Genomic DNA, 22,629 nt, shown 5'->3' on the forward strand with positions numbered 1-22,629 from the left:
CCAGTGGAGCTGGCTGCTCTGTCCTCCCGCCCGCCCCGCCCCCCCCGCCCCCCAAGCACTGCCTTGCCTCTGGCTCCACGTGTCCCAGGCTCACCTCGCCCTGCCCTGCCCTGCACCTGCTGTCGCTCACTTCTCAACGGACCCCTGTTTCTTTTAGTGGAAAAAATATTTACAGGCCAAAATCTGGACTTTACTTATGGCTATTGGATGCCAGTTTCCCAGGCCCTCTCAGTGGGTAGGGTTAGACGATATATATAAATATATACACACACACGAGTACATAGTCACATCTCTATCTATCTTGAAAACATTGGTATCTTCAATTCTAATCTAACATCGTCAGGTTCATGGTATTCTCCCCCCTCACACTTGTGAATTTCTCAGGAAGCAGTGAGAAATCTGGCTCCCGTGAACCTTAATGTAGTTGCTATGTGATCAACCCCTGAGTAAGCAACCGGTTTCCTGTCTCCACGGCCACCTCCGCCCGCTCAGGCATCGTTCTCCCCCTGGCTGAGGTGTGAGTCCCAGGCCAGCGGATCTCCCTGTGCTGACACCGGTGCTCACCCTCCTGGGACTCGGCGCCCTCTGGCAGGCCATCCCCGCATGCGGACACCCCCCCTTCTCCTGCTGGGATTTGACATCTCGTGCCAAGCCACCCAGTGCAGTAACACTTTCCTCCTGGACACAGACACCTTCCTCACCCTGTCTGGGTTCTGACATCCCTCTGCAGGGACCCCCTCTCTCCCTGCTCCGTTCTGGACCCCACTCCTGCGCTAGGCTGCTCCCCCTTCTCCGATTCCCTCCTGACCCTTCCTGGCCTCTGACCCTCCCTACTGGGCTGCTGCCCTCTTAATCCTGCTTGGGTTCCAACATGAGCACTACCATCACGCTGCTGGGCTCTGACACCCTCCTGGGGGCCACTGCAAACACCCCTCGCAGAAGGTGTGGCTGTTGCCTCCCTCTTTATCTAACGACTTCAGGACGGAATTGCTCACGGGCGAAAACGGGGGAGGAAAGAGAATGACCAGCTGCCTCGTGGCTCAGCTCTTCTACTCATTGCTTAGGTGGATTCTTTTTTCAAATTTCTTTGAAATGATTTTGAAATGTGAGGTACAGTTTTCAATTACTTTGGACTAACATTTTTTGGGTTGTTTTCATTAGCTGTCAGACATTCATTTCATATCTTTTTCTCGCAATGTCTTTAAATGGGATTCCATCAATAGCTGTTTTTGTTCCCCTGTTCCATGAGGAGAGCTGTCCTGGGCCACGCAGGATAGATCCGTGTGGGAGCAGGCGGGGCCTCTGCAGCTGTCCCCACGTCACCGCTCAAGGACTTTCTCCTTTGCTGTTACCAGGAAGCAGGAAGGAGTATGGGCACTTCCCTGCCTAGTGCAGAGAGGGTTCCTGTCATCAGCCTCAGCCATGCCGAGCTCCGTGCACCTTGCCTTGCGAAGGGGTGCTCTCACAGCGGAACACTGTATGTTGCTGTCATCACACTGAAGGTCCCCCATCCCTGGCCCTCTGCCTTCCCTGCTCCCCTGCCTCCTTGTTCTAGAAAACGTTTTGCTCCCTGGGAGCTCTGGTGTTTCCACCCTGTTCAATTTGGATTCTGCTCCTGACAGTTCTTCTTCAGAATGAGTCTCTAGCCTGCAAAAAGCATGGATTTGTTGGCTACTTCTGAGATCCTCAATGGCTTATGCTACTTCCATTGTCTTTTTGCAGGATTTTCTCAGGCTCCGCGGGTTGTTCTCAGTGTCCTGCTGAGTGCCAGGCCATCTGCTTTTTGGCCTCAGTCTGATGGCAATTTCTGGGTCCCATGGCCTCTAGGCTCCATCAAATTTCCTTTTCTTTTTAGTGGTACAGCTGCTGGTCCAGCTCTGGACCCAGCTGCCAGCGCACGGGCGGGCTGTGCCCATCCATTTTCCAGGACCATGGGGGTTCCTTGATCCCTGCTTTGTGGAAGATGTCACTCGCAGCTGGCCTGGGGGGTTTTGTTGTTGTTGTTTACTATCATGTGCTGACATTTTATCCCTTTGTTTTTATATATATCGTTTTTATGAAGGGACTAGGGGAGCTTAATTTTTTACAATACTACATTATTGTCATATTCTGGCCATCAGAAATAGCAGGTGATCTTTTAAAAGTGTAAATCAGATCATGTAAACCCCACCCCTGCCTTTTTCTCTGACCTCATCTTCAACCCTTCTACCCACCTGTGATGGTTCATTTGTTGTTTTTGTTGATACTCACCCCAGGATATTTTTTCCATTGATTTTTTTAGAGAGAGTGGAGGGAGGGAGGGAGGAGGGGAGAGAGAGAGAGAAACATCGATGTGAGAGAGACACACATCGATTGGTTGCCTCCTACACATGCTCCAACCAGGTCAGAGGGTCAAACCTGTAACCCAGGTATGTGCCCTTGACCAGGAATTGAATCTGCGACCCTTTGGTGTACAAGCCAATGCTCTAACCACTGAACACACCAGCCAAGTCTGTGATGGTTGAGTTTATGTGTCAACTTCACTGGGCCATGGGAAGCCAAAATATTTGGTCAAATGTTATTCTACGTATTTTTTATGAGGGTGTTTTTGGATAAGATTAACATTTAAATTGTTAGACTGAGTAAATCCAGTAGCCCTCCCTAATATGGGTTGGGCCTCATCCAATCAGTTGAAGGCCTGAATACAACCCAAAGGCTGGCCCCCACCCTGAACAAGAGAGAATTCTTACTGCCTGACATGCTTTGAACTAGTACATCAGCTTTTGTCCTGCCTGGACTCAACCCAAATCATTGGCTCTTTCTGGAGCAAGCCTGCCAGCCCTAAGGCTAGAACTACATAGACCATCAGTTCTGGTTCTCAGGCCTGTGGATCCAGTCTGCAGCTACACTTCTCTCTCTTCCTCGAGGAACCCTGGCTCTACCCCACCCTCTCGCCCCTGTGTTGTAGCTATCTGGCTTCAGCATGGCCTCAGACAAGGTCCAGACCTTCTTTCCCCTGGCAAGAACAGTTCTCATCTCATTACTTTGCTTTATTCTCTGTGTATAACTTACCATCATCAGAAATTACATTGTTTTGATTTGTCTGCAATGATTTTCTTCACTGGACTCTCATCAGCCTGAGGGTAGGGTGTTGTTTTAAGGCACTACGGAATCTTGGATACATGGGACAGTGCCTGGCACACAGAGGCATTTGATACACGTTTGTGCAGTGACTTTAGAGTGTTTAAAATATCACCATCAGTGCTAGAATCCTTGAAAATGAGACATTTATTTTTATTTTCTAAAGAGGAATGCAATGGCCCAATACACAGAAGCTATGATCTGTAATAGAAGGAGTAATCACTTGTTTTCCATAATTTGTTTTCATCTTAACATGAAATTTTTGGTTTTATTGTTATTTGGGTATTTATACAGGTGATAAGGATCAAGGGTAAGGATGGATGAAAAGAGATTGAACTGCTAACTGCTGGATACTTACTCTGACATTTCTTTGAAATGCTAATGGTGCTTTGAATATCTATCAGATTGGAATTCACACATATTTAGTTTTGTACCTTGGCCATGAAATATCCACTTATCAAAAGAGAAGTGTGAAATTAAATGAGACAAGTTACAAAAACAGTTTAATCTGTACACTTTTCCTAAGTTTCATCTTAAGAAATAGTAAGAATATGCAAATATTCTCTCCAAAATATACTTTAAAAAATATACATGCAGAAACAAAGGAGTAAATCCCATGTTTACCATGTCAAAATACCCATCTCTATTGAGTGCCTATTACAATTAATTACTACTCCATTTCTTTGTAAAAATGAAACCTTCTAGATTACAAATTACTGTTATAATCACAGAAACATGTTGAATTGTCTGTGCCATAGGCCTTGTTCTTACTGCTTTACTTCTGTTATTTCACTCAGTCTTCACAGGTATTTACTATCACCATCACTGTTTCTAGATGTGAAAATATAAACATGGCCAGAATTTATTTTGAAAATGTATCAATTCTTCTTTAAAACTTGAAATACAGGCTGAATCAGCTATGTATTGCTAAAGATCAAACTACCCCCAAAATTTAATGGCTTAAAGTAACAACCATTTGTTTAGCTCATGATTCTGGTGGGCGTTTTCTTCTGGTTTGGGTCAACTTCAGCTGACCTTGGTAGGACTTGCTCACACATTTGTGGTCAATAGTGACGGCCTGGGATTGGACAGTCCTGGAAGGCTTCATTTGCATACTTGGAAGCTTGTCCTGTAGTTTTGCAGTAAACATCTTTGCTGCAAGCATTTTTGTGGCATAACTAATGGGCTATAATGCCATTTGTGGTAAAAGGTAAAATAACAAAAAATAAAAGAGGAACATTAAAAAGGACATAATGAAACATTAAAAAATTAATAACAAAATTTAAAACATTTTACTGACAAAAATGAAAATACATCGTCTTTGAAGTTTTTGGTTCATTATATTATACTTTTCTCTCTCTCTCTCTCTTTTTTTTTTTTGCTTATGGGTTTGTCTCCTCCTTTGGCATTGCACTTTTTCTTTTTTGCTAAAATTCTTCCTTTATTAAAAGAGGTATCAGTTTCCAACTGAAGAATTGACCATTAATGCTCTGGAGACTTGTGAATTAGTAGCCTCCTCTTCTATGTTGGCTGTACATAGCTTGGTAAACTTTTTCTTTTTCCTTTATTAATTTTAGAGAGAGAGGAAGTGAAAGGGAGAGAGAGATAGAAACATCGATGAGAGAGAACATCGACTGGCTGCCTCCTGCATGCTCCCCACCAGGGATCGGGCCCACAACCTGGGCATGTGCCCTGGCCGGGAATCAAACCGGCAACCTCTTGGTGCATGGGTCGATGCTCAACCACTGAGCCACACCGGCCAGACTAGTTTGGTAAACTTTTGACAGGTGAGAGGGATGACTGTGCTCACCAAAGGATTTGCAAAAACTGATATGTAATCATTTCCTAGTATAATATGTTCTCTAGCTTTACATATACCTTTGCAAACTGGCTTTATACATAGTTGTTACCATCCAAAATTTTAATACAACCATGTCTACTTGTCATGGTGGAGGCCATTCTGAGGACTGAGATTTCTATAAAATACAAATGGGAGGCCTGAGAGAACTTCGTCAATGAAGAATGAAACCAAACTGACAAACTGCATGAAGTCTGCCAAATGTCCAGCAAACTGTCAACCAGCTAGAAAGAGAAAATAAATTGAAGCAGAATGCCAGGTTTTATTTCCTCTTAGTATTAGCTGACTTCCATGAAGCAGGACAAAATATGTTAGTCCACTTATCCCAAATCTCAGAAACAGGAGAAAACGCGCCCCTCCGTGAACCCTAGATTATACTTTCATCTGGATAGTGGACTCTTTTCCAGAACAAGTCGGTGTGGAAATCTGATAGACCTTAGTTTGAATCTCAGCTCAACTTACTGGCTCGGGAAACTGCAGCAAGTTGAGTTCATTTTGACTTTTAAAAAATGTGTAGACTAGGCCGTAAGTAAACACTAGCTTTTAGAGAGAGTTCAAAGCTGCCTGGCCTCACTCCCCGCCCACTCTTCTCCTTTAAGAGGGGTCTGTGTTGCCAGGGAGGACAAAGTGGGGTTTCGTCAAGGACACAGTGTTGCTGCATGAGACACACGGAGAGTTTTTGCAGGAAGATGAAGAGATTATAATAGTACTGGCTGGGTGCAATCTGTTCCTCTCTGAACTTATGGTCTGTTGGACCCCTCTTCCTATCACTCTTCTTTCCTTCATCTCAGAATACTGCTGTGGGCAGGGGGACAACTTCTGTGTGGAAAAGCCACATAGGAGCCAGGGTGCGGTCTGGGGATAGGCCTGTCAACTCTGCGGGAGAGGACAGTGTAGGGACCTGGGACCAAACTTCAATGAAGGAAGTCCGTTTGTCTGGAGCATCCTCTGGGCAAATACCTATTGTGGTTGCCAATTTGTGTAGACATGTGAATTCAGTACTCTGGCCATATCTCTTCCTATCAGAAAATCGTGATGATTATTAATCAAGTCACAGGATTATTACGAGGTCACATGAGATGATGTAAATATAATCCCTAAGTAAGTACCTAGAACATAGCATATGCCTATTAAATGTTACTTGTTAATTTATAAAAATGTTGGTGTTTGGGGTTTGTAATAATAACTAACTTCTTTGAAGTGTGAGTCAGCAAGTCAGCTTTGGATTTGTGATTAATATCTATCATATTTAGACAGTATTTTATTCACAAGATTGGGTTATGGGTTTATTGGGTTATTGGGTAATTTTGAAGCAAATATTTAGCTCTGTGAATTAAAATGACCAGTCAAAAAAGTTAACTGACTTCCTTTGTTAAGTTCTTTGGCCAAGTTTTTACACAGTATCTTTAAAACACAAATTAGGTCATAAAAAAGCATGACATATTTTAAATTGCAGAGAACATTTATGATTTATCTTAGAAAAACTATAAAGTGATAAAAATTAGCATTCTTCTTTGGTTTCTTTTATGCATTACATTTTCAAAGACCTGAAGAAATTCAAAGATAACTAATGTGATTTCAGAGAAGAAAGGAAAAGAGAGTTTTGTGTTAATAGCTCAACATCAGTTTCTTGTAAAAGAGTCTCACTTTTTAGTGATATTGGATCACTTTGTTTGCCTATATTAAGCCTGAACAATTTTTTTTTGTCTACATTATATAATCTGTGTAGAATTATTCCTAATTTTATACTTAAAGTAACACTCTTAGGATTATTAACCTGAAATTACTCCTAATAATGCTTCTTCTCGGGATTTTATTTCTGGATTTATTTGCTGGGAGGAGGGCAGAGGGATGTCATTGTGTATGGCCTTGATTTACCTGCCTGGTGCCCACCTGAACAGCGATTCATTTTTTATGGGGGTTGGATGTGGGTGTCTCATATTAAGAAAACCCAATTTTGTTATTTAATGTAGAACATACACCCAGGGGACAAGGGAAAGGGGTATGCAGTTATTCAATTAATACGTAATTTATACCTTTGAAATGCACCTAAGCTACATCAGGGAGATTTGGTACACACACACACACACACACACGCGTGCGCGCTCGCACACTTGTTTTATAGGCAGCACTATAGAGTCATGGATATTTCACAATGTGAAGATATCACTGTGTAGCAGTAAATCAAATGTCTAGATATAGCACACGTTTGAAAGGGCACCACTATTGAGTCAAGGCTTTCAGAGTCTTTTATGAACAAGTATCTTGACATCCTTCTTTTCTTTTGCAGATGACCTCTCTCAACAGGAGGACAGTGATCCCCCAAAAGAATATGATCCTGGGCAGTTTGCAGGCCTTCTGCATGGATCCTCTCCAGCCTGTGAGTCCCCTGAAAATCCATTTCATCTCTATGGGAAAAGAGACCAACGCGAAGAGGGACAAGATGAAATCACTTTGGTAAACAGTCCTTTGCCTTTCAAGCAGTCGCCGATAGAAAATAACTCTGAACCTGCGGTAAAGAAAATTAAACCCAAAGTGGTCAGTAGAACAATTTTTCACAAAAAGCCCAACCAAGTGGAAAACCATACCATTGTTGGTACAAGAACAACAACTAGGGGTGGGTCCCGGAACGGGGACCAGTGGATCGTGAACACGGGGGGATTTGTGGAGAGAGCCTGTACCCTGGGGAGAATAAGATCATTGCCAAAAGCTCTGATTGACATGCATTTATCAAAAAACGTGTCTAAATCGGATTCTGATCTCATTGCCTACCCTTCCATTGAGAAAACAGCAAGAGTCAACTGGAGTGAATCTTCAGCTGCGGAGCACAGTTCTAAGGGGGATTCTGAAAGGACGCCGTCCTTCACTTCTGAATGGGAAGAAGTAAGCCTTGTTCTTCTTTATTTCAGGCTTTGGAGTCCGGAAAGGTTTGGGGGGAGGGTTTTCAGCTTTTTAAGTCTTTCAGAGGCAAAAAAGAAAAAAAAAATTAACAAATGTGTACAGAGATCCTGGGGGCAGTACGTAATAATTGCACAGAGTATACGAACAAGCATGGTTCCACACATGTGGGGAAATCTATTGTTCCACAGAAATGGATGTCAAGCAGAAGTAATAACTAGCTATGAGGTACAAGAGAATGTTCACACTATGTCCTCTCAAGCCTTGCAGCTGGCAAATTGAGAAAAATCTTTGCACTTTTGCTGCTGTATATCATTTTGCTACTTGCTAAACTCCTTGTTAGTTCAGCTCCCTTCTTTAAAGTATCTTGGGTTTTCAGAGGATCTCCTTATAATCTTACAAATTACTTAATATTTCCCTTTTGCAATTAGAAGAGAGGCATTAAAGAAAAAATGTATTGGCTCTGCCTAAAGACAGAGTCTTTAATTTCATAGAACTACTCAGAGTGTAAGGGCCTTTGGAAGATTATGAAATATTATTCTTTTTCCCTAGAGAGGACTACATCATAAAACACTGTTTCATGCTTTTTTTTTGAATTTCTTCAAAGAATGGACTACACTCTCCCTTGACATTTTATTCTAACTTGTCACTTTTTGCCTCTCAAAAGACTGTGCCAGTTGGATTGGGCTTTGAAACACAGTAGGTCACTATCATATTCTGAGAACTAGAAATGGAAATGGTTCTGACATTGACATTCTGAATTGAGCTGTTTTGGGGGAAAATCACTCAGTCTCTCTACATCTGTTTCAGGGTGAACAAAATGAAACATTTAAGGAATGCTTATCGTCCTTTCTAGAACCTGCCGTCTTACCAGGGATGCTAGGATGATGAGAAGGGGGATTGAGCCATAAGTGGCTGAAGTGTCGACAGTCATTTCTTCCTATCGATTTCATACTACTAGATTGATAGCTTGTTTGAGTCTATCCATTACTTATATTTACTAACTCTGTGGAAAACACCTGAAATTCTTTTCAGAACAAGGCAGAATTAATTAACATTTATCTTACCTCTTAGAATTCAGTTGTTTCCTTGCCTCAATTCTTGTGATTACATGCCACTAATCAGCTGGTGGCCGGTCGGCATTTAGTAAGAACTTGGTTCCAGTGGCCATGCCTACGAAGTGAAACCACCCCTTCATCAGTCACGCCAGACACAGGCCCTAGACCACAGAGATCCTCAAGTGAACTTATGCTCAGCCCTTCCCCTTCTGACTTTACAGAGTACACAATTCCTAACCTACTGACCCATGTTTGTCCAAACAAAACTCGTTTTAGGAAATACAAAGAACAGTCAGGTTGATTTTGAAAGCTTAAGACAGGGAACCATAATTTATATTTTGAAAAGCAATTCACAAGCTGTCTGCTTCCCTTCAAACCTTTCTCTCTCAGTCTCTTAACTGTGGTTTTACAAGTGGTAATAATATCAGGAATACAGGGTGGGGCAAAAGTAGGTTTGCAGTTGTTCCTATGGAAAATGATACAGTAACTAATAAATAATAACACAAGAGTAACCTCTGTGTTTCAGGTACTCACAACTACAAACCCACTTCTGCCCCACCCTGTACATGCTTCTGGCGTTTGAAGTTATTTTAAAATGCAGTGCCAAAGTGAACGTAGTAATTCACTTCCATGGTTTTTGTTTCTTGCAGATTGACAAAATAATGAGTTCGATAGATGTTGGAATTAACAGTGAACTTGAAGAAATGAATGGTGAGGCCACAAGTAAGGAAACCTCTCCCGTATGTTATGATGAATAAGTGTGCTCAAGAACTATCTAGAAAATGATAGGTGTCTTTAGATAATTTTATGTTTTATCATAATAACGGCAGCTATAAATGATTTTCTTCTACTCAAATGACCATGACCTCTAAACAGTGTCAATTATAAGTATATTGATTTAGCAAATTGAAATAATGTTTCCCCGTGTACTATTGGACTATGTCAGTTAACATTAAAGGAGTTTCAGCTTTAGTTAGAACTAATTATGAAGCACTTCAAAGCGTCGTGGAATATAATGACTTACTAGACTACTACTGCTCGTTTGGTGAAATATCCCATTTTTCCTGGCCGAAATGATGGACAATTTCTAAGTTGTAAGCTCCAGTATGGCAAGAACTGTGTGTTACTCATCTTCATGTAGTCCATCTACCAGGGTGTCTCACACATAGTCAGTTTTACAATCACTTTTAATATGTTACCTTTATGAAATAGTGTTTCCTTCCCTACAGTTTAGACTCAGAGTATAAGGCCATTTGAAACTTTCTTTGAAGGTATTTTGCTTGATAATGATGGATGATGTCAACTACCAGCCAGCTACCTCTAAAAATGGCAGTAAGCATCAGACTAAAGAAACTTCTATTCTGGAAAGAGTTAGATGATCTGGCTCCATTTCCTACCCTGCCTGTAAGGAGAGGCGTAACTGTAGATTAGATAGGTGTATAGAATTTGCAGTGAGACAGATGATTTCTAAGCTCCCAGACCAACTTGTGTTAAGTTAGCAGGAATAGTGGAGGTTTCAGCTGAGATAACAAGAATAAGACTTGTATGAGAAAAGCCTGAATATATATCTTTGGGCAAACAGTTACAGGATTCTGTGGCCCTTGAACTCGTCACTGGGGCCTTTTAAACAGCCCTCCAAGTGACTCTTAAGCACAGGTAAGATGGAGAATGGTCCTCCTGTGCCACTGGGGCTGGGTGGATGAGCGGGGACCGAACTCTGGGGTTGCCATCTCTAGAGGGGACATTCAGGTCTAAATGAGACCCTTGTAGGAGCGCCTCACTCATGTCTCATGTCTTGGGCAAGTAAGAACTTCAGTCATTCTAACATGACTGGTCCCCGAGTTAATTATATGATAATTTTTTAAAAGGTTAAACGATTTTTTATGAAACACATATATATTTGATTTAGATTTTGAAAACTGAAACATTATGAAAGAGGACCAAAACTGTGTGCCTATGTTCACTGATGTAAGAATATTAGCTCTGTGGTACTGTGTGTTGCGGGGTCGCTTACCCAGAAATACTGGTAGACACTGAAGACTATTCTAGTGTCCCCAAAAACTAGTCTGGAATATATGTTGCCACCTAGTTCTTTCGGATGTGCTTATAGAATCATTTTAAGTTACCTGTAGGAGTGCAGTTTTTTGGTCGACGTAAAGGTAATTTATTTTCTCATAAATAGTGAGTTACCTGATGCTGAGAATGTTCAAGCCGAGGCCTAGTACTTCTCTGTTGGAAGGTTTGGGTGACACTGAGCATTACTCTAATGTTCTAAAATTCTTCAAACACATAGTACCATAAAATTGTAAAAATGTCATAAACATGGTTAGAATGAAAATAAAGGTAAGTGTTAAAAATGCCACTCAGGCAAAGCTGCTTTTGTGGGCTCTTTTAGCATCAACAAACCCAGATCCCTTCCCCTTAGTTCTGCTCTTTCCACCTCTCACGCCACCGTCCTACCTGCTGCCTTTATTTACTGTTTTACTACAGCGATGATGAAATGAAAGTCGAGATAGAGACCGAGTACTGTTTCGTCTTCCTTTTCGCCTCTTCATCACACATTAATTAGGCGATTGACCATAACAATTGGCCATTCAAGTGCCCGTTGGGCCATTTGTGAACTGCAGCCTTACTGGCTGCAAGTGTTTCCTTTGGAGGCTGGTACAACTAGAAAGGTGATAACCCCAGGAAGACACATTCCACAAATAAAGTATCAGGTACTGAGTGTGGTTGGGGAACCTCATGGTGAAATTAAGTCAGACTGACCTGAATTCATGGCTCTGTTGTTTCCTGGCGGCATGATTGTAGGCAACTCACTCGGTCTCCCCATCCACAGAAACGGGGCTGTTAATGTCGACTCACGCTAGAGGGGTGCGATGGATATATGCTGAGTCCGACCTGGGGAGATGTGTATTGTATTTCAGCTCCCCCTTGCCCTACCATGAAGGAGACGCTGTGTTTGACCTCGTGGGCACATCCAGATAAACACACATCAGCCCTTTAAGCACTTCATGATGTCAGCCGGTCTCATGCTCTTCACATTGAACTTGCTGTATTTCCTGAAATTATAGTGTGCTGGTTGTAATACAGGTGACAGTAAGCCCTGCAGTCAAGTGGTACCAGAGAAGAGGTGTTACTAAAAGAGAGGATAAAACTCCAGGGCACCCTCGCAAAGAAAAGAGAACAGTCTGGCCGGTGTGGCTCAGTGGTTGAGCGTCGACCCATGCACCAAGAGGTGGCTGGTTCGATTCCCAGTCAGGGCACATGCCCAGGTTGTGTGCCCGATCCCCAGTGGGTGGCATGCAGGAGGTGGCCAGTCAATGTTCTCTGTCATTGATGTTTCTATCTCCCCCCCTCTTAAAATCAATAAAGGAAAAAAAATTAAAAAGAAAAGAGAACAATCTAGAATGTATTGATTTAAAGGGTCTAAATTATTTTTCTGAAATCTGAGTATCCTCTTTTTGCTTAACAATGGGGAAAAGATGTGCAATGAAATTGACAGGAGGTAAATTTAAAATGAACTAGAGGAAATTCTGTTGTCAGTGTCTAGACTTTTGCTTTGGAAACCGCTGAGCCAAGCCCTGTGCCTGGCTTGAGCAGAGTTGTGTAGTTTTATGAAGTTTGTTGCTAAAAAACTCAGAAGATGATTAGGAGAATAAAATCATAAGCAGCGGATATACCTGAAGAAACAAGGATCACCATTTAATTATCCATGTCCCTGACCATTGTTTTATTAATTAATTTTTTTTGTTACAGATGTCCCTCCATTTTCCCTCATTGACACCCTCCTCCCCACTCCCTGCCTCCACCTTCCTGGCACTGCTGTCTGTGCCCACTGGTTGTGCATATATGCATAGAAGTTCTTTGGTTTATCTCTTCCTGCCCCTACACCTCTGCCCGCTGAGGTTTGTCAGTCTGTTCCCTACTTCCATATCTCTTGATCTATTTTGTTCATCAGCTTATCTTGTTCATTATATTTCACAAATAAGTGAGATCATGTGATATTTGTCTTTCTCCAACTGGCTTATTTTGCTTAGCACAATATTCTTCAGGTCCCTCCATGTCGTCTCAAAAGATAAGTGATCTCTCTTTCTTACAGCTGCACAGTGTTCCATTGTGTACATGTACCACAGCTTTTTTATCCACTCATCACTGATAGACACTTGGCATGCCTTTGCCCATTTTGCTTCAGTATTTTTGTTTGCTCTTCCCCCAACCTGCACATTTGCAATTTCAGGTATTTTGTAAATAAAATATTTATTGGACCAGAAAAGGATTTGGAACAGTCTCATCTTTACTCTTGTTGAGCAGTCTCTACAAATCATATAACTAATTCCACTCATAGAAACCATTTTCTTCTTTTTTAATAGTTTGAAACCTATCCAGTAACTTCAACTGTCTAGGACCAAGATAGAAATAAAAGTAAATAAAATTTACTGAATTTATTTTAGGTGAGTCCCTTAGGTTCTCACCCAGAATAATATTAACATAATTTCCACAAACATAATTTATGGTTTCCTACTTGAAGTCAGATTTAAATACCAAAACAACCAGCATCGGCAGTGGGACTTAATTATATTAGATACCTCATATTTTGTGAAACACCCTATTTTTTAGTGATACTGGATATGTGACAAGTTAGTACATTCTACATAAATATGAAATCCCATGAATCGGATTTTTCAGAGAACAAGTCTTGAAGTTCTGTGGGCTTGGATTGTAATCCCAGCTTGGCTTTGTGGTCTCCTTGATGTCAACTTTCTCACCTATAAATTCAGGTTTACAATCACCTCATAAAACTGCTGCAAGATTAAGTCACACAGCCGTGCTACTACAGCCTAAATTGTACCAGGTGATCAATCAATATAAATTCTCTCAGTTCTATCCAAGTATGACATGGCTATCTTTCCAGTTAGAGTATAGACCACACAGGAAGGTACTTGGGACATCTCGCTTATCTTTTGGACCTGTGAGGATTGTACTTGAGAGAGACCTACTCATATTCTAAGTTGCTTTCGTGTTGAGTCTTTCTTGAAGTTTTTGTTGTTGTAAATCATTCCCCGAGGATATTTTTTCATTGATTTTTAGATAGAGTGGGAGGGAGGGTGGGAGAGAGAGAAACATTGATGTGAGAAAGACACATTGATTGGTTGCCTCCCAGGGCCCAGGATTGAACCTACAACCCAGGTACATGCCGTTGGCTGGAAATCAATCCTGGGACCTTTCGGTCCTCGGGCTGATGCTCTAACCACTGTGCCAAACCAACCAGGGCCTTTTCTCAAGCTTTCTTTTTTTAACCATTGTCCTTGTATCACAAGGAAGCACTTTCAAGTTAAAAAGTCTACCATGTTCAGGTGGTCACACTTTCTAAGAATCAGTTTGATTATCTTGATGAGACTGCGGATTACTTAAGTAAAGAGGAGGCAATAATTGGCTCTAGAGGACTTGCCTATCGTTATGTAGAGTAAATAAATGCCCAGACTTTCCAAATCAGTGGTGTCAGATCATCTTAGAAACACCCTCCTGTTTCTAAACTGACTTGAATAATCTCTTTTTACTCTAAACAGACTTCAGGTTTATGGACCATATTTGATTGAGCTCAAGTACATGCATGTAAAAAATAGTACTTAGTTAAAAGGTACTTTTTAAGGCTGGGATTCTTTTCTTTTTCTTGTACTTACGGTTAAATTGTATTCAAAGAAAAATATTCTGTCGTCTTACCTTTTAAAAACCTACTTTGCCAATACATGAATTTCATCTACATTTTAATTATAAATGAAAGCTATTAAAATAAATGTGTAAAGGATTTTATCATAGGCTACCCTGTCTACATCGGATAAAGCACAATTCATAAGCCATTTACTGGAAAATGCATAGCTCTAAAAACAGTAGCTAACAGTAGTGCCCAAACCTCACTTTCCAAGCTTTTGCTGCTCTTCCTCCAAGGGCCTGAGGGCCAGGTTGGAGTGTGGAGTCCCCTGTAGCAGAGACCCTCCATGAAGAGTTTCTAGGAATTCAGAAACTCTCTAGAACAGAGTACGTGTTCTCTCCCCTCCTGGTCTAAGCCCCTCGCCCCCTTGGTGTGCAGGAGCAGAGGGGGCTCACAGGGCCCTTTCCCCAAGGGGGGGCTGGGGAGCACAGACGTCTCCATGGTTCCAGCAGCTGCTCCTCCCTCTCCTCTTGGTTGCTTCCAGGCCTCTGAGTTTTGCTCATCTAGCCTGAGCTCTGCATCGGGAGTTACTTTGCCACCGATGCAGCTGGTCGCTGTCCTCCTGCTGAGACTGCTGATGGGAATATCATTTCTCAAACTCCAGGAGAATGCTTTTTAAAGACATGTTTACAGTTTCCCAGAGTTGCTCTATCAGAGAAATGACAAAGAGGGAAGAAGCAGAAAGGGATTCTATTCTTACTGTGTGTCAGATGCCGTGTGGTTTACTCCTGTGAACATTTCTGCATTCAGTTCTCAAAATAACTCGGCGAGGTGTTATTATACCCACTTTCTAGATGAAGAAAGGCTCACACGAGTTAAGTAGCTTGTCGAGTCAGCTGCTTCACGTGTACTTTCCTCCCTCCTGGAGTCCATGCTCCTTGTGATGAAGTGTGCTGCCTGCCCACAGTAACAGAACCAGCTCTTTGCTCCCTTCCCTCTAGTTCAAGCCACACGCATAGGAATTAAGGGGAGCCATCTGAGGAATTAAGGGGAGCCGTCTGAGCGTGGTTAGACATAGAACCAATCACTTCTTTTAGCAAAGCTCAGCTACTGGTATGGAAGGCTTCAGCTCAAACCCCAAAGCACAGGCCACAGGGTCGTGTATTTAAATGGACCACAGCTCTGAATATCTTCCACCTCGCAAAAGGCGATGCATAAGTACTAATAAAAACCTGGCTCTCACTTATTTTCAGGGGAAGAATTGTCCTTGCCTTCAGTAATATTCTTTTTTCCCATGAACTATTAAATTACACATAAAAGTCTTTCTGTGAAATACTTCGCAACAGGCATAATTTATTTTGATTTTGATTTCTTTTTACAGCACTATTTTTAATAGAACCAACTGGGGGAGGTGGGTAGTAGAATATGGTAGCACACAAGCATACTGTTTTGTCTAAGTCACACTATTTTTGTTATCATTTTATATAACACTACACTGAGTGACTTAGTTGTTTTTTAGATAGATTAAATCTAAGAAATCCCTTAATAATAGAATAACTGTATAGAAATGTGAATTATAGTAATCGTTAGGCTAGCATGAGTTAACTAATCTTTATTAAGAGATAGCGTTTAGCCTGGCTGGTGTAGCTCACTGGATGAATGTCGACCCATGCACCAAGAGGTCACCGGTTCGATTCCCAGTCAGGGCATATGCCCAGGTTGTGGGCCTGATCCCCAGTGGGGGGGCGTGCAGGAGGCGGCCAATCGATGTTCTCTCTCATTGATGTTTCTATCTCTCTCCCTCTCCCTTCCTCTCTCTCTGAAATCAATAAAAATATATATATTTTTTAAAAAAGGAGATACTGTTTAATCAACCAAACCATTGTGTTCTTAGCACAAGAGACACTAAAATTATTTAACACCATTTATTCCAAGTACGTAGTCATTAAAAACTAAATGACCTATATACTATAGATTTTGTTCATTAAAATATGCCTGAGATTCTCTGGTTTTGAAACTACAAGTAATATTCATATGTGAAATTAGGTTTCTCTTAAGTATGAAATAGTTAAGTATCATTCTGTGGTCTAACATCAATAGTGACAATGTTACATTGTTTTCAGTTTAACAAAGTATTTAGCCTCTGGATGAGGCCTAGAGAAGTGAGCAAGTGCAGTCTTCCATTGTGCGGATACTTTCCGTAACATCTTTCATGTATGATCACACCGCATCAACATCTGTTTCCACATTCCCCAGGACGCTAAACTCACGGATTTCAGAGACAGTCTCTTCTATCACTGGGAGGCTCAAATGATTAAGAAACAGAAATTTTTGAGGTAAAATATATTACCTACATAGACATAGGTTTGAATACACACTCTAACAATAACTAGCAGTTTTGGGGAAATTTATTTAATCAACCTAAACCTCACTTCTTCATACAAAAATTACAATTATGTCTACCCCCCCACACACACCCAATATTATTGGGAAGATCTAATGAATTACTACATGAGAAAGTAGCTACAGCCCTGGTATGTAGTAGAGCATAATAGATGACATCTCCCTTCTTTGACTTCTTTTTTCCCCTTCTATCTGTTTTTCTCTTTTAAAAATTTTTACAAAGAAACAAAGGATGGATAGTAACTCATTATTTCCAGTATACAGGGATAAGCAAAAGTAGGTTTACAGTTGTGAGTTGGCAAATCAGAGCTTATTCTTGTATTATTCATTATTATCATATGAACATCTGTAAACCTACATTGCTCACCCCTTTATATACATATCTTCAGGATATGGATGATATTTTAGATAAAATATACCGCTTGCACATTCAACATAAAGTTGAAAACAGTTGCAAAGAATCTTCTTTATAGACACTTTAAAAATAATTGAGCCCTGGCCGGTGTGGTTCAGTTGGTTGGAGTGTAATCTTATATATCAAAAGTTTGTGAGTTTGATTCCCGATCAGGGCACCTACCTACGTTGCAGATTTGACCCCCTGTTGGGGCACTTATGGGAGGCAACCGATCAATGTTTCTCTCTCACTGACTTACTCTCTTTCTCTCCCTTCCTTTCTCTCTAAAAATCTCAATAAATATATTCTCAGAGAAGGATAAAAAAGCTAGTTGTATGACTACAAGATAAATGTTAGTTCATTTTACAAAGTGCACCATTAATGACCTTATACTGGTAAGAGAGTAGGAGCTAAACATAATTAGGAATAATTTGAAATATAGATAATAGATCTTCATAAGTTATGGATCATCACAGTGATTGCTTTTAGATACGAAGTTATTTCCCCAAAATATAATAAAGAATTAAGTGATAAACATGGGTCACTCACCCATGGAAAATACCGTATAGCTTATGCTGGTTGTGTTTGTGATACACCGTCCAGATAACAAAAGGCTTCTCATCTGGTAGTACTTTTGATACTCAAGCTTAAACTTCTAGAGAGTTAGGAAGTGAAATGTTTTAGACATTTAAAAACAATAGTATCCAGCCATATTGCTCGTAAGAATGTTTCTTAAAGAAGCAACAAGACCAGAGCAAAAAAATGTATGTAAAGATGGTCATTTCCTCATTATGATTTCATTTAAAAAATAATATCAAACCAAATAACCATTAATAAAATATTTTTTAAATGAATTACCGTGATTTCATATGATGAAATGTTAACTATCTAATTTAAAATGACATTGTATCTGTATTTATTACCATGGAAATATAGTCATAATATATTAACTGACAAAAGCAGATCAAATAAATTATAATCCCATTTTTAATACACATGCATATAAGATCTGGGAGAACAGATGCAAAAAGATTAACTATGGATATTTCTGGATAAGAGTCCCACTGATTTTTATTTTGGGCTCTCTTAAATCTCCTGTAATTTTTACAGTGAGTATGTATTACTTTTATTTTTTATTGTTTACACCATTCAATAAAAAAGTATATGCCATTTAATAAACAAATATATATTTATGTAGAGAAATATATACAAACACATATGTGTAAACATTTATTTGTGAAACATACAAATGTTATAGCTATCAATGCTCATAATTAAAGGTTTTCCCGTGAAAACTGTGAATGAATACGTGATTAAGTCTTTTTATCAGATGTGAGTTAAAGTAGGTGTTGTGGTGGTTTTAGAAAAGGGGTTATTTTACTTGTTTTTGTTTTTATATCTTTATGTTTCTGCAAACACTGTTTAAAAATAACTACACAAGTTTTAAAATATAAAATATCCATAACCCAACTCCTGATCAAAATGATCTTTTCTTTTGTCCACGTTCTGACCTGTGTGCATGTTCCAGTGACTTTCTAGTCGTTATCTCTGTGCACATTTAATTTCTAGGCATTAATAATAACCTTATAGATAGAATTTTGCAATCTTTTTTTCACGTCCCATTTCAAAATCTTTTTTATTACTTTTTTCCCCTTATCCCGGTGCTTTATCTCTCCTGTGATAGTCAGTGTTAGCCTGGTGTATATCCTTCCACTCTTCCCCAATTTCATGTCATTACAAACAGATTGGAGATGGATGATAGGTAGGTAGATGATGAAAGAGAAAGAGAGAGAGAGAGAAGGAAGGGAGGAAGGAAGCTATTATCTATATGCATTTCTCTCCAGTTTGTTCTTCCCATTTAACAATATATCATAGTTTTACCTTGATTTTATAATCAGTAAAGAACCTATGAAACAAAGTTGCACTCATGAAGTTCACCCTCAGAGAGGAAAGAGATCTGATTAGGTTGCTCCTGTGCCCTCTGCACTAATTCTCTGTGTGACTTGGAAAATAACAGCCCACAATGAGCCTCATTCTCCTTGTTAGAAGAAGGAAAGGTGACGCCGATCCTTTCCAAGTCTATAATCCTATAACTCACACATTTATCTTTCGTTTAATGGGTTCCACTTTGGCAGAAGGTCCTTCTTTAAGGTTTTCCACCTCTTCATTTCTTAAGGACAAATGACCAATAAATCTCAAGGATGTGTAATTCAGCGAGGTTCTTCTAGGAATATTGCCAGATTCTCACTTTACAGTGCTTTTTAAATATATTAATATAATAAATGCATAATTTAATTGTTTTATGTCTGTAAGCTAAGTTCTTTGTTTTTATGTGCAAAACTGACTTTCTCCTAAGCATCTTGGCTGTCTTAATAAATCTTATCTTATGCTGATTTGTCACAGATTTAAATGACTAACTGAAACCATACACACTTTAGTGATGTAAATGGGAATAAATAAATTATTTCTGATACAGTAGTCACTCCCTTAACCACGGGAGATGCATTCCAAGACCCCAGTGGATTCCTGAAACCATGGGTAGTACTGAATCCAAGACACACACACACACACACACACACACACGCACACACACGCGCACGTGCATTGTTATTTTCTATACATACATACATATGATAAACAGTTATAACAATATACTCTAATAAAAGTAATGAGAATGTGGTCACTTGTTTCAGGGATCCCTTGCTGAAGTCCTTATATAGGTTCAATGCTTTCTGGTGCAGCATATTCGATCAATAGGCACACATTTTCTGTTCATGTCTTCCCCCCACAAAGTCAATGTCTTTTACATGTTAACTAAGCCCTGACCACGCACTGTGGCTATAATGTTTGCAGCTAGGGGTGCAATCGCAAAACTAGCAAGACATTCTTTTGTCCTTCTTTACACTTACACAGATAGAAGATTTGTTCTTATTTGATCTTAGCAACCTGAGCATACAGTTATTTTTCTTTCCTTATGAAGTCGAGAACTTTTTCCTTTTCACAAAGAAAGCACTTTGCCTGCTTCTTGAATCCACTAGAATCTTTATGAAAATTAAAAAAAAAAAATTTTTTTTCTTCATTGATTAATATTAGAGTGAGAGAGAGGAAGGGAGAGGGAAAGAGAGAGAGAGGGAAGCATGGATGAGAGAGAACATCGATGGGCCGCCTCCTGCATGCCCCCCACTGGGGATCGGGCCCACTACCTGGGCATGTGACCCTACCGAGAATTGAACTGGTGACCTCTTGGTGCATGGGCTGATGCTCAACCACCGAGCCACACCGGCCGGGTGAGAATTTTTATGGCAGAGGAAAGTAGTTAACATTTCAGTAGTTCATATTTTTTATTAGGTTGCAAGTACTAAGTGCTCACAATTGCCCATTTATTACCCGCTGCCTTGGCTTGACTAAACTGTGGTGCGGCCTCTCTCCTCTCCAGGGGTGCCTGGACTTGGCGTGCCCCCAGATCTGAGCAGTGACTGCAAGGCGGACGGTGTCCCCTAACAGTTCATTTCGAACCAGCTGGTCCGAGAGAAAGGTTTCCTGTTATACTCCTTGCTCTTGCTGTCTGCTCAGCAACACCCGCTGCTTCCGTTCCCCCACCAGGCCCTGCCGGCCCTGCTTACCCCTCCTTGCACGAGAAACGCTTTTTCCTATTTGACTTGGAGATGCCTGAAGATCTTGAGGGAGGAGTAGTGGCCCTAATGTAGTCTTTATAAGTCTCTCCTTGCCTAAGTCTGGATTTTTTTTTTTTTAATTCAACAGTACTACAATTTTTTTAGACCTCTTTTGATCCACCTCAGCTTCTCCGGCAGTCTCTTTTCCTCCTTTCGTGTTAATCAGACCATAGAGAACGTTTCCCCAGTGTTGTTCCTACTGACTGATTTCCTCTATGTAGCGACTGTTTGTAAAACTGTGTGTGTGCTTGTATGTGTGTGTGACATGTGGGTTATATTCCTACAATAATCAGAATTGTATATGTGACATAAATTATATATGTGAGATGTCTGCAGATTGATTTCTGTATTAATTTTTTTTATCCTCACCTGAGGACAGTTTTTTTGCATTTATCTTGAGAGAGAGAGGAGGGAAGGAGAGAGAGAGAGAAAAAAAACATCGACGTGTGAGAGACACATCGAGTGGCTGCCACCCACACAACCCCAAACAGGGCCGGGGACAAACCGCAACCGAGGTACATGCCCTTAGCAGGAACCGAACCCGGGCCTCTCTGGTCTGTGGGCCAACGCTCCAACCACTGAGCAAACTGCCAAGGGTGATTTCTGTATTAATTTTTGATACAATTATTTATCAACCAAGAATTTCCATAGAAAATTTCACCATTATCTCTTTATATTCTACCAAATGTGCATAATCATAAAATATAAGTGAAATACTGAAGCTTATTTTTAAATAAAAGTATAATATACAATACCAAATACCTTATCACCTACTGACATATGACATGCTTCTTACAATGACACTGAGCCTTTATTATAAAAATAAAGGAACACTTTTCTTTTTAAGGTTGAGTAATATTCCATCGTATGTGAATAGTACATTTTCTTTATCCATTGATCCATCAATGGACATTTAAGTTGTTTCCAAATCTTGGCTACTGTGAGTATAGCTGCAGTGAACATAGGCATGCAGATATGTCTTCAAGATCCTAATTTCAGTTCTTTTGGATAAATATCCATGTGTAAGATCCATGTGTGGATCATATAATAGTTCTATTTTTAATTTTTGAGGAACCTCCATACTGTTTCCATAGCAGCTGCACCATTTTATATTCCCACCAACAGCACGTATACGAGGGTTCTAATTTCTCTACATCCTTGCCAACATTTGTGATCTTTTTAAATATGTATCATAGCCATCTTAACAAGGGTAAGGTAATAATCTTATTGTGGTTTCTACTTGCATTTTCCTGATGAGAAGAGATATTGAGCATGTTTTCATGTACCTGTTGGCCTGGAAGACATTATGCTTAGTGGACTAAGTAATCCCAGAAGGATAAGAACTACATAAACTCACTGTATGATGTCGTAGTCCATTCAGGCTTCTCCAACAGAATAGCACAGACTGGGTAGTAATAAGGAACAGCAATTGGTTTCATCACAGTTCTGCAGGCTGGGGATTCCAAGGTCAAGGCACCGGCAGAGTCGGGGTCTGATGAGGACTCACTTCCTAGTTCACGGTCTTCTCACTGTGTCCTCACGTGGCAGAAGGGACAGCGGACTTTTCTGGGTCT

At 40.4% G+C, this 22,629-nt stretch overlaps 1 protein-coding gene across 6 annotated transcripts in view; it reads left to right on the forward strand.

The window, feature by feature from the left end:
* Nucleotides 1-22,629, forward strand: part of ANKS1B (ankyrin repeat and sterile alpha motif domain containing 1B) — a 917,777-nt gene that overhangs the window by 464,039 nt on the left and 431,109 nt on the right. For 5 of the 6 annotated variants that reach the window (XM_036250945.1, XM_036250946.1, XM_036250947.1 and 2 more), the window contains 2 exons: nucleotides 7,269-7,861; nucleotides 9,585-9,657. In XM_036250945.1, the coding sequence (XP_036106838.1) occupies nucleotides 7,269-7,861; nucleotides 9,585-9,657 (666 nt within the window). The remainder of the gene's footprint in view (nucleotides 1-7,268; nucleotides 7,862-9,584; nucleotides 9,658-22,629) is intronic. The other variant, XM_036250949.1, reaches the window with a different exon arrangement.

The sequence above is a fragment of the Molossus molossus genome, unplaced genomic scaffold (assembly GCF_014108415.1).
Source record: "Molossus molossus isolate mMolMol1 unplaced genomic scaffold, mMolMol1.p scaffold_m16_p_10, whole genome shotgun sequence".
Classification (NCBI taxonomy): domain Eukaryota; kingdom Metazoa; phylum Chordata; class Mammalia; order Chiroptera; family Molossidae; genus Molossus; species Molossus molossus.